Consider the following 12,603-nt stretch of genomic DNA (forward strand, 5'->3'; position numbering starts at 1 on the left):
TATATAATATAAAATCTAAAAAACTAAGTTTAGATGGAATCTGCAGCCTACTTGCATAGACAGCTGTTCTCTTTTCTCACATGAAAAGATGAGTAATGCCTAAAGAAATCAAACATGTTTTGTTTGCTACTCACTCACAGTTTACTCCTCAACACACCTCAGCACACTTCAACACTGTGAGTGAGTTATGATACATAGGCACGCCTGTGGGTGAGGGAGAGAGACAAACTGAAAGAAAAAAGGAGGGAGGGGAGCAGAAAAAAATGCTGTTTAGGAAATTCACACAACAGAAACTGGGCCTCGAGAGAAGAAGCATTAATGAGAGGAGTGGAAGGTGGAATAGGGAAGAGGAAAAAGGGGGTGGTGAAGCAGGGAAGACATGAGGAGTGAGTGAAGAGCTGAAGGAGGGGAGGAGAGGATGAAGGGAGGAAGGGGGGGGGGGGTTGTTTCCTGTCGCCATTCCTGCCTGCCCACATAGACAGCCCGAGAAGGAAAGAGAGAGAGAGAGAGAGAGAGAGAGGGAATATCTGGGCGGACTGCAGGCCACATGACATTTTCTCTGGGTCCCTTGCTTTTCCTCCGCGCCGAGTGATGTGCTCCCTCCCTCCCTTCCCGTTCCCTCCCCCTCTCCCTCCCTTCTTCTGCCCTTCAAAGCTTCGACATGTCATCTCCCACCACAAAAACAGAGGTGGGAAGACTCGCTGGCGCTACCGCTGCCTCAGGGTGTCTGGCACTAAAGCTGACTGCAAATACAGCAGGGAGGAGGAGGAGGAGGAGGAGTGAAGAGACAGAGAGAGAAAGACATAAAGGAGGGAGGGAAGGAGGAAGTAGAAGATGGAGACAGAAAACTCAAAAGAGAGACAGAGATAGAAGCAGCGAGTGGGACAGTGTGCATTAAACAAGGCTCGTAAAGCCCTAGGCATCAAAGTATGTGTGTGTGTGCAGAGGAGCTGTTATTAAGGTGGAGAGACTAAGATGAGTCTTGTCTGTTTTTTAAAGTGACACCACTTCAACCGCACGTCTGCCTCACACACAAACGTCTGTTTGTTGCTGGAGTTGACTGAAGGGAAAAATGTCAAACTATGAGGGTTAAGCTCTCGGATGCAAAGCTGGGACACTTTTCTAGCTGTGTGGCCTGTCCCACGGTCAGAACCACTAAAACACAATGATACTCATAACTGCTGAACAAATGGGATGAATTGTACCACGGCTAATGTAAAATGTAAGTAAACCGCTGGCTCATAGTTGAAAGTATCTTCTGTTATTCACATGTAATCTTCTCCAGGACACTGTAATATTTTCTAGGACTCTAAATACACTCTATGGATAGACGCTCCTTGTGAATAAATGATTCCAGGCCAACTGTTTGCAGCTCGGATACCGCGAAATTTGCAGATTGATTTAGGGAGCAATTATGCACTTGGCTTTTGAACCTCTGAGGCTTTGGGAATGAATTGGTGATTGGCTCAACGACAAAGTAAGCACATCTGACCGAAGGAGGCCTCGCCATAGGCTGAGAGAGTCGAAGAAGCCACAAGAGCCCAGCAAACAAGAACATCAGTAACGGAGCTAATTATGGGCCTCTGGGGACCCGTGGGCTCTGGCCTAGGAACCAACAGATTAACACTGTACAGTGGCTGGGAAAAGACAACAAACAACCATACGGAGACACTGCGATTCACCTTATTAACGACCCGTTTAACAATAAATGTTTGACTAATGCCACTGATACATGTGGAACTGCATGCTGTCTTCATACATATCAGCGTTACCATAATTGCCAGCTTGTACTTCAGCATTTAGGCCAAATTGAGACGTGGAAATTCCACTTTTTCCTAAAGCTCTAATCTATCTGATTTAATGCTAAAAAGTACAGCGAAGGCAAGTAAACATGGATGTTCCTAAAGGTTTTCCTGGTAGGTGGCATATGATGCTCTTACTAGCTTGACAGCTAGAAGATCAAATAACGATTCTGAAGCATCTGCAAGAAAATTGGCAGCTGCCATCGTGAGCTATCCGATCCGATATGAGAGCTCACAAGTCAAACATGCAGATTTTTCTATCATTTACCTCCAGCTTCATATATTTTACCTCAGAAAAACTGACACTGGGTACACCTTTGTAGCACACAAACACACAAACTAAACGTTGCAACTCAGGAAATAAAACCATCATGCTCAGGCTTTGTGCTAAGCTAAATCTGCAAGCTTTAACTTCACCACTGAGCTTAAATTGTCAATCAACTTCTTCTGTGGGAAGTGACACGGACCTTCCACTGAACCTAATGACAAAAGTATTTCACCTACATGCCAACTTGTAAAACTTTGAAGTAAGCCCTGAGAGTACTTATAAGGCCAACACGTAATACAATACAAGCAGTTGATACAACCTGTAATGTAACTTGGTGACAGAAACAGAAACAATAAAGAGGTCATGACACTCTCAAGCTATTCAGAAAGAATTCTTCATGGTGAAGTTGGTGTTTGAGGCAACACTGAGCAACACAAGCTGCTTCAGCTCAGGCCTCTCTGGGAGAAGCGGTTTGCTCCTGTCTGTGTTTGAAGAAGCTTAAGTGAACCTCCGCCACCTGACATCACCTCCAAAAAAGCGTGACCACTATGATAAGATATACACACAACCTGCCGCTCTGCAAGTGTGCAGACGGTGGAATGCCTTTATCATCAGGGAGGAAACCGCTCCTTACAGTGTGTTTACACTACGTTTTCCCAGGTTGTTTGAAAAGGCAGCATCCAGCACCTGCATTTTCTCAGGAGAAAGTTGAGATGGTATCGCTCTGGTGTTTGTTGCTGTGGTAGAACAGAGGGCACAAAATCCACATCTCACGCTCCGTTTTGGTTCATGACACCAGGCTGTCTCTCACTGCCGGTTACTTGCAGACAGAACCACCGCAGTACCAGCCTGAAGCCCCTGGTCTGTGCATGCAAAGGCAGACAGTGGTATTTCATTCTCAGAGAGCCTTGAAGAGCCAAATTTATGCCTCTCTGGAGAAACCACACTAAAGTGCCACAGGGCACCAAACGGGAAAAACAACTCAGGGAACAAGAGAGTTGGGAGGCATTCAGGGTAACGGCAACAGTGAAAACTTCTGAGATAATTTATACTTATATACACACAAGGTCGCACCGCCTACCATTGTAAGGACAGAAGCTATCATACAGTGTCTGATCTATTCTGGTTCATAAAATCATTAGTGTCTGTGCTCTAAAGGTGCAACACACACAGTCATCTGTTGTAGGACGCTGCACGCCGACACACGGTTAGTCAGAAAGTTCAGAAATTGTGCTGTAAATGCTAAATAATTAGCAAAATGGCATCATTTCCAAGTGATGGCTTGTGGTGCCAACTTGTTGTTGTGCAAACTTTCTTAAAGTGTTTCAATGTGTCTGAACAGATGTCATTATTACATAAAGTTTTTCCTGATTTATGAAAAACTAGCTTTTTGCAGCAGCAATGTTTTCATCTAGACATTATTTAATACCACTTCACTGTGCACAACAAATAAACACGCAGCTTTGTTGTGGTAAAATATTGTAGGCACATACTTGTTTCCATTTTTTAAACAATTAAACACAAACAAACCACAAAAATGAAAAACCAAATCATAGTATGTGTCACATATTTTCATTGTTCAGCATGTCAAAATGACATGACAAAACAGGAAGAACATAAACTCATTAGGAGATTTTAATAGTGATGAAATGTCCCTACTGACTTTCTCAGCAGCACTGCAAGCTTTTTCTGACTTTAACTGCTAGGCAACACTGCCATCTCCTGGACAGGATGCTCACTGCACCCTGCCGCACACAGGAGACAGGTTTGATATACACCTGTTTGATATACACCCGTTTAAAATGAACGCAATAGCCCAGCGACAAATCATTAAAGTTATCATTTTACTTTGTTGCGCTTTTAGGACAGTTTTCAGCAGACAGCGTGGAAAGTACAAGAAAACAGATAAGAAGCCTAAAACTTCTAGCTTCAAATCTCTTTACAACATGTAGGCCCAATGTTTGTTACACGCTTTCAAACGGTGGCATGACAGAAATGTGGCACAAACCAAAATCACAAATGTAATGTAAATGCTTACAAACGCACATTAAAACACATTATACACAATAAAACAAATAAAAATAAAATTACCGTGTGGACCACATGTGAAGTTTGTTTGATGCAGTCCGTGTCCTCTGTGCCCATTTCCGTTTAATGGCGGCCATGTTGGTTCTGACCCATAATGCTCCGTTAAAAAAACTCCGATCATGTGACCGTTTGACCTAAAAAATGATATTTTATTGTAATAAAACAAAATATAAACATATTTAAAAAATAAAATTACTCTTTCTTCAGATAGTTTTTAAGTTTGTTGATTGTTAAAAAAGATTATTTTTATCTGAGCATCAAAATAAGTTTTAGAATCAGCTCTGTGTCTCACAGCCCTGTATCATATTCTGCTGCCACATTTCCTTCTGTTTTTTCATTCCCCGCTGTTGTCATTTTTTCACACCTCTTTTGTTAGATAATGTTAATAACATTGCCATGAATGCTCTCATTTGTCGGCATTAAGATGGATCAAGATGTGTGTGGAGATAGCAGCACTAACAGCTGTAAAGCCTCTCTATGAGGCTCAGAGGAGATGGACTAATCTCACCACAGCAGAGCATCTGCTGGGCTTGACTCATCTGATAACACTGTGTCTGTCAACAGGAGATTACTATGAGCCCTCACCTGAGTTTGTGTGGTTGTGCTGCCCCGTGTCATTCACCTGTATGCATGTATAAGCATGAGAGGAGTATCAGGTCTGTGCAGTGGAGAATACTGCTGCATTTGTACAACCATATGAAGACAGTTATGTAGCAACAGCAGAGGGGATGATGGTTTCTATTAGATCAAACCACTTACAAATTATGCACAGACACTGTGAATTGTATCTGCCATGTCCCATTTCCCTGTCTGATGATGATCAGTGTAACACAGGACGCTGCAGGAAACTCAGCCCAGCTGAAGATGTCCACAATAAGTCTGTGAGATGAAGCAAATCAAATGTTCTGGGTGACACAGTAGGAGGACTGTTTACACATTGTGTTAAATCAGTGGAATGAACCTTTATCGTGTCCCCTGGATAAGCTGAGTCTAAAGAGACGTCCAACCTGTCACTTGAAATGTCAGATGAGACTTCCGATTGCATAAAAAACACTTAAAGAGTCACATATTTGAAGGTGGATCTGAGGTGAATTTCAGCATCACTATCAGCAAACCAGTGCAGATGGCTGAAATGACCAAACCCTGCGTCACATGGAAATGCAGCGTCCTGTCATTACTGGAGCTCTTTGTGACTCAACCATTTCATATGTTAATGCTGTGCCTCTGATTTCTTTTGATTTGGCACTCCACGTTAGCTGTGGGTTAGACTGTGTGCACACGAGGGCTGTTCAGGTGTAATTGCCTTTTCAGGTCTAATTGTCCGGGGCTTTTCTTGCTTTTAGAAGCACCTGTGTGCGGATCAAAGCATTTGATGTGTGTGTCAGCTTTGTTTCAAGTGGGTGTCCTTACAGCACACAGATTGTCAAGTAATTGCCTCTTCAGAAATTTCTATGGCCATAGTGTTAGAAAAAGAGGCCACCTTTCATTAAAACAGAGCATTTAAATGGCTAAGTAAGTAAAGATCATGAAAAGGTTTAATAACAGTAATTATCTCAGGAGATGGAAAATAAAAGACACTACCTTCAATTGTTTTATGCAAAAAAAAAGTTTGCATGTTGACACGGGTGTATTTCAGGTTATAAGCAACAAAATTCATACACATCTAATTGCACTTGAAATTTCACCTGTCTGTCTGAACAGCTTCTGGTGTTTGACTTTCAGTTGCTCAGTTTCACATCAAGCAACCATCACCAGCGCCACATCTGATCTAGCCCGTTTGACCTCAGATCTCCTGTGGTCCCCTGTAATAAATCCACAACTAGCAGTTCACCAAGTCAATTGACCAATAACCAATAAAAACCTTCAAAGTAGATGACTGTATTTGCAAAGCATAGTCGCACAGAGACCCGGCACGACTGCATACCCTGCCCTCCTCCGTCACCGCCTGCATCACAGGGTCACAAATAAGCAACAAGGGCATATGTTTAGATCAATAGAAATCCCAATAAAAAAAAAAAAAGGCGAGCATCACAAAAGTAAATATTTGAGCTTTATTACTTAACAGGTGCTTTTTTCTTATTTATGAGGGAGGTTAATTTTATAACACAACTGAAGATTCAGAATACATATACATTTAAAAACAATGACATTTTTAATTTATATGCTAATTCAGATTTACATTCTACATTATTCTAAATGTTGAACATTTATATCTAAAGGAAGTAATTGCGTAATCAGAGGGGTAGGAGGGGTCTTGTAGCAGTGGTTCTGGGCTATAAATGCACCCAGGATAGAGACCCCGCATAGAAAAGCTAGGACAGAATTGCAACCTCCTTCAGTAATATCAGTTTACATGTGCGTTCAGCATTTTCAGTCAAAAACAATACAGCTGTGATTTTCTTGATTTTTTTTTTTTTTTAACGAGACATGGATAACTGGAAGATCCAGCTTGTTGTAGTGATTTTTTGTGCTTTGGTGCAAACCTATCAGGGACTGTCCCACAATGCAGACGATGAGAGAGCAGCATCGGAAGACTGGCAGGTGAGAAACAACGATTTAATGCTAAATTTAGTTTCATATAAATAAATAAATAAAATTAAATCCTCTCACATTTCAGCAACATAATCAAATAAATCTAAAAGAGTAAATATCAAATATGTTTTTTTCATGAGTCTCTGAAGACAGCTCTGACCAACCCAGTGGCCGGACTGATGAAAAGGTCTAAAGCCCTTCGCTTCTATGGACTCATGGGGAAACGTTCAGGTGGCGTCAAAATCCAGTCCTACATTTAAAGGTTTTGAGTGTACCTGGTGCTTAATATTGGCTTCTCTGATTTCTTCACAGAGACAAAGAAACCATTTCAAGTAAACAGACGTGAGTAACGTCATCTTTTCTGTGCTGAAAACAGATTTTGCAAACCAGTACAGAATGAGTTAATTAATAACCACATCTTTAACTGCCACTTACACTTGTAGGAAATAAAGGAGAGATGTTTGTGGGCCTGATGGGAAGAAGCATTTCCAGCGGTGGTAAGTAAAACTTCAAGGCAGCTTTATTGATATTAAAAAATATCAAACTCTATTACACATTTAACAGATATGATTGAAAGTACAAAGCCTGTCCCATTACTGTCCCCTGTTCATTTCAGAATCTTTAACCAGCGTGATTCCATCTGCAACAACCACTGAAGAGAAACCACACAAGCAAGGTATGATTGTTTGAGTATAAAAACCTGAGGTCGTTTTATTTCTATGTGCATTCTTACAGTGGCATTGATGTCTGATTTTTTTCTTTTACTCTAAGCAAGTTAAAAAATATCTGAGCTCATTTTTCCTTAATTTGGCAGGTTCACCGGAGGAATGGATGCAAATCCTGTACTGATGGAGTCAGCAAAAAAGTACACATTATGATCTATACAATTTTACACCAACCAAAGACGACGTTACTATAAATGAAAAATTCACCTGCTTATAACTTCAATCCATGCTAACAATTACTGTATTGATCCCAAACAAGAACACTACCACCTTCAAAATGCACATTTCCTGTAAGAAATAAAGGTGACCTGTAAATGCTGCCACATGTAGGTCTGTTTTTTTTGTTTTTTTTGCATGAGCAAAGCATAACATTCATGTTATCCACCACACTGGACTGTTTATCATTTAACATTCAAAGCTCAACAGATGTAGGCAGTTTTAAAACAAACAGGACAAACTCACTACTGTTAACTGTTGTACAACATTTGATTCAAGAATCATCTGACCTGAAACGTATGAGTATCAACGAAAGCAAAATATAAAAGTAAAAAAAAAAAACATTTCCAGACACATAATTAACAGGATAAAAGAAAAGGGAACACTGATCTTTATCGACAGTTTAAAGGTCTAGGCTACTTGGTGGCTGGTGAGGCTGTAGGTGAGTCTATTCGGTAGCCTGAGGATCTTAGTGCTTATGTCCCTTTGGGAGGGGTCCATTTCAGTGAGCTTGGGTCGATGGTTTTGTTGCTATTGCCTCGCTTGATCTCTTTTGCTTTCCACTCATCAATCAGGTCCTACAATGAAGAAGAGTTAAAGGTATCCATTAATGTGAAACTATACATTAGAATTGGGCTACATATAACTTAATATTAATCCATCACAGCTTTATTAACCCTCTACTTTTCTATATAAAAATGTTCTTTAGCTGCATTCACACATCTGGCCATTCAGTACTCAGTACTTGCCTACTGTATGGGTTTCAAAGGAAACTTTCTCAGAAAAAACAAAGACCAAACAGCCACCATCTTACCTGTCGTTTCAACACTAGGTGTTTTCCCTTCCAATACTTCAGCATCTGAAGAGACTGCAGCGTGCTCACAATGTCCACAGGATTGACAGCAGTTTCCTGACTGATCTCTGTGCATCAAACAGACATTAAAACCGTAAACACTTATTTAATGTGTTTCCACATCCCTACATGGAAATTAATGTGGTAATGAGTATGTTACCTTTGATGGAGATCTCCTTGCCTTGAAAGTTGTACATGTATCTGAGTAAGACCTCCTTCCAGTAGCTGCGGTAGCTGATGAGTCCCAAATCTGACAAAGGTCTCTCTGGTGAGCCAACCTTCTCCTCCACTTTGGACAGAAGGTAACCTAAACACAGCACAGAAAGTGGTCAGAACAACCCCATCAGTTTATACTAGTTTGATTTTGCAAAACAGACCTGATTAATTGAGAAGATTTATAGATCATATACATACTGAAGTCAATGAGCATCTTGCCGAAGCCCTGTCTCATGTACTGTGGCATCGTCAGGATACAGGAAACGTTGTAGTTCAGGAAGGAATTCTTCTCCTTTGAATTAAAAATAGAAAAATACATTAGACGCAGTCATTATTCTTCCAATTGTAAAATGATGGTGTATATATTACAATTAATCTCCATTCCAATATTCTTATTTTACCTTAGAAAAATATCCAACCAAATGGCAGCCAGTGTTGTCAGCCTCAGTCATGACATAGAAGAGAAAAGGCTCCACATCATAGTAAAGTGTTTTGTGGTCCAGGAAAAGTTTGGCAAGTAAACACAAGTTCTGGCAGTAGATCTGGGGGAAATGGAACAGTTGCATATTTAATTATCTACATAGAAATATATCAGAGTTCAGCCACTTGTTTTGCAGATGTGACAGTCCACAAACACCAAGAATTGTTTTAAACAGTTTACAAATTTGGCCTACCTTATTCTTTTTGCCATCAACTTCAAACACGGATATAGAACTCTTTCTGTACACCTCGTCTCCAGGAGGATGCTTCCACACACACTTTGCCTGAAAAGACACACAATAAAACATATCAGTCTTCTTTCCTAAAAATGTATATGCACAAATAAGTTCAACACATTATTTTGCAATGACAGCCTCTCACCATGTGTCGCCTGAGGATGGTCTGGCTTTTCATGTATTTGAGGCAGAATTCGCAGACGTACAGACGACCCAGGCGTGCATACTCCTCAGGATAGGGTGAATGGTACCAGGTGTCCAGCTCATAGCGGCCAAACAGTATGGTCTTTATCATGTTACTGCCCTCAGTTATCTGACCCTGGATACGTAGCTTCTCCTGCAGAACATTAGTTTCAATATGTGAGATGAGTTTAAAAAACACCACAGAAAAAAGTAGTGGCATTTCTTTCAAGTGTATCATTACCAGGTCCTCAGATGCACGGGCCTGGGCTTTCCTGAACAGCTCCAAATCATAGTCACTGGTGATGTTTTCCAGTAAAGGCTCTCTGGTGTTGCCATGTGTCTGGCGATGCTCCTATAGATCAAACACAAAGACAAGCAACATATGAGAAAAGAGCAATAGTAAAACACGACAGGAACAACAATTGGAAGCAAAGTTTTACCATGTGCTTTTCTTTCTGCTCCTTCTGCAGGCCAGAATTACGTCCCTTCCTCATTTCTGCCACCTGTTCTTTGTATCTGGACTGCTTTGATGTTGGTGTCTGAAAGTCGAGACAAAGACGCATTATTTACTTTTGCGAAAAAAATGTAGGTCTTTGTTGCTGAAAAGTAATCAAAAATACATTAGATTCCAGTTGTTGCAAAAGCAGATTACCTGGTGACGAGTTGCATGGCGTGAGTTGGTTTCCTCCTGTGCCTTTACTTCCTCTTCTTGTTTCTCACGGCTGACGGCTTTCACCTTACAAGGAAGAATAATAAGATAAAGATGCCACTTATTGGACATATGCAACAGAATTATATAATCAATCAAATAATATATAATCATATAATAATATAATCAAAAATCTACTTAAAGCTTACGGCTCAGGGATACATTCTAAGATACCTTGCATTCATCAGCAGAAAGGTTGTGGTAAAGTGGGCACCCTGATACAGCAAAATGACGTTCATGTTTCCCTGTGAGGTGACCTGATCAAAAGGAGAAAAAGGTTGTTTATATGATAATACAAAAAACTTAAATAAAAAAAACAGATATGACTGACAAGCCTATGTGCAACATGTGCAAAACACAGAATATTACCCAGGGAATTGCACCCTGGTGTCGGGCATTTCATGTTAAAGTTGTAGGTTTCATGACAGCGACGGCGCTTGGGTCGATGTGAGAGGTCCTTATCTGAATCTCTGTTGGCTTGATCTTTGGACTGGCTCTCATCATGAGAAGCATTGGGACTGGAGATGTCCAGCTCAGATTCAGAAGAGGGTGCATTTCCAGTGGGCGTCAATGGCGGAGATTCATCATGGTCTGCAGCTCGCTTCAAGTCTGGAGTATCTGAGGAATAAGACATCAAACTACGACAATGAATACACAGCTGAGCTAAAGAGCACTTTAATAATGTGTTTATTACAGGACATGCTGACCAACCCTGAGAGCTTTGGCTAAGGCGAGTAGAGGCTCTGGTGAGGCGCTTTCTATTGGTTATGTTCCCATCACTTTCTGAACTGTTGGTCTGTTCTCTTTCAGCAGAGGAGTCTGAGTCTTCAGTTCCATCTGAACCGCTCCCCGGCATGTGTCTCTATTAGGGGAAATAAACTGTTATTTATTCATAGTTATACAATATAAAATATGGTAGTCATGATATAAAAAGACATTCAAGTTGAGGTGCTGGGAGAAATGTCATTCGTGTAAATTAGACAAGCTAACAACAAAGGTCTGTTTTGCTCAGACATTAAAGTATTTTGACTTCATAAAGCTAGCGACTTGAAATCTAAAGCAACAAACTGCATGAACTTGTGGATTTACCTTATGTTTTTATCCACCTCTCTCTAAAGTGCCTTCTGAAGAGCCACAATCAGCTGTTAGCTCGATGTTAGCTCGTTTTACAAAAGGCTTAACAGATGTCGCCAACATATGCGTCTAACTACCTAAGATATGTTTTACGATGGTTGGCGTTCAGACGTTTACAAAGAACAAGTCAAATATTGTTACAGCTGCCAGCTATCATAGCAGCTAACATGACAAAGTAGCTAGCCTTGTTAGCAATTCCTCCTATTATTGTTGTTAGCTTTGCGAGTCGCTCCTGACGCTCCCTTTTGTCACCAAAGTGCATTAGCAATTCAATCAATTATATATGTAGCTCAACTAGGTTTTTGTTGCGATGATCCATTTACATATTATTATGCATAACAACGGTTCAAATAGGTATATGGTCAATTCAGCATACATATGATCTACAAAACATCGTTATATTCCAAGAGGTAAAGTTTTAATGGACTTGGCTGATCGATACCAACACCAACCAAGTTTTATCTAACTGACAATCTCTTTAATATTGAGCTAAATAGGTATATATTAAAGGCATTTACAATCAACTATGTTAATGTACGTTTTAACACGTTAATTGCCAGATTATTAGCTGGAATATCCTGGAACCTTCTAGCTAGCTAACCGCCCCAGTGAATGGACACACCGATGCTAACTTAGCTAACGTTACCCTCTTGTGCGACCTACATTTCTTCTTACCTGTCGTCTACGAGGCATATTGTCCTTGCTTTCTGTTTTTTCGCGTGGGTTGGACGATACAAATGGCAACACAAGATAAAACGTTCAATAAAAAAGACGAAACTAACTGTTTATTGATTTTTCTCAACCATTATTATAATTCTAAACAGCGTTGCCGTGGTCTCTCGCGCCACATTCCTTCCTCAGACAAAACTGAGAATTGCATTTCCGGTGCACAATCAATTGACCTCCACACCAGTAGGGGGCGACCTTGCTCCTCATGTCAGTTTGCAGCTGGTTTGTTTCATTTTAGATAGATAGATCAGCAATTAGATATTTGCTTTACAATATAAATCATCTAAATTCAAATGTACACTGATTTGCTAATAAGAAACATTTTACCATATTTCCTTTTAGTAAAAAAGATTTATGTACATATTTTTGATACTTGTATAGTTTCAAATTGTAACCCCTTGCACCACATTAGAGATACATGATAAAGGAATA

The 12,603-nt window shown here is 40.4% G+C and overlaps 1 protein-coding gene across 1 annotated transcript; it reads right to left on the bottom strand.

Annotated features, from left to right (window-relative positions):
* Nucleotides 1-7,188: 7,188 nt before the first annotated feature.
* kat7b (K(lysine) acetyltransferase 7b) lies at nucleotides 7,189-12,297 on the bottom strand. The gene is made up of 14 exons (XM_028432158.1): nucleotides 12,118-12,297; nucleotides 11,020-11,170; nucleotides 10,678-10,926; nucleotides 10,483-10,565; nucleotides 10,252-10,335; nucleotides 10,040-10,138; nucleotides 9,841-9,951; nucleotides 9,562-9,753; nucleotides 9,375-9,464; nucleotides 9,102-9,242; nucleotides 8,899-8,992; nucleotides 8,645-8,791; nucleotides 8,446-8,552; nucleotides 7,189-8,209 (listed from the first exon to the last, which is right to left on the bottom strand). The coding sequence occupies exons 1-14, from the start codon at nucleotides 12,133-12,135 to the stop codon at nucleotides 8,108-8,110; spliced, it is 1,668 nt and encodes a 555-aa protein (XP_028287959.1). The 5' UTR covers nucleotides 12,136-12,297; the 3' UTR covers nucleotides 7,189-8,107.
* Nucleotides 12,298-12,603: the final 306 nt, after the last annotated feature.

This window comes from Parambassis ranga, chromosome 19 (genome assembly GCF_900634625.1).
Source record: "Parambassis ranga chromosome 19, fParRan2.1, whole genome shotgun sequence".
Lineage (NCBI taxonomy): Eukaryota > Metazoa > Chordata > Actinopteri > Ambassidae > Parambassis > Parambassis ranga.

What these genes read in the sequence shown, in the direction of transcription:
- kat7b (XM_028432158.1), bottom strand. An exon ending in CCTTAGCCAAAGCTCTCAGG is followed by an intron (nt 10,927 to 11,019) that starts GTTGGTCAGCAT and finishes CTTATTCCTCAG; the next exon opens with ATACTCCAGACTTGAAGCGA. An exon ending in CCATCCTCAGGCGACACATG is followed by an intron (nt 9,465 to 9,561) that starts GTGAGAGGCTGT and finishes GTGTCTTTTCAG; the next exon opens with GCAAAGTGTGTGTGGAAGCA.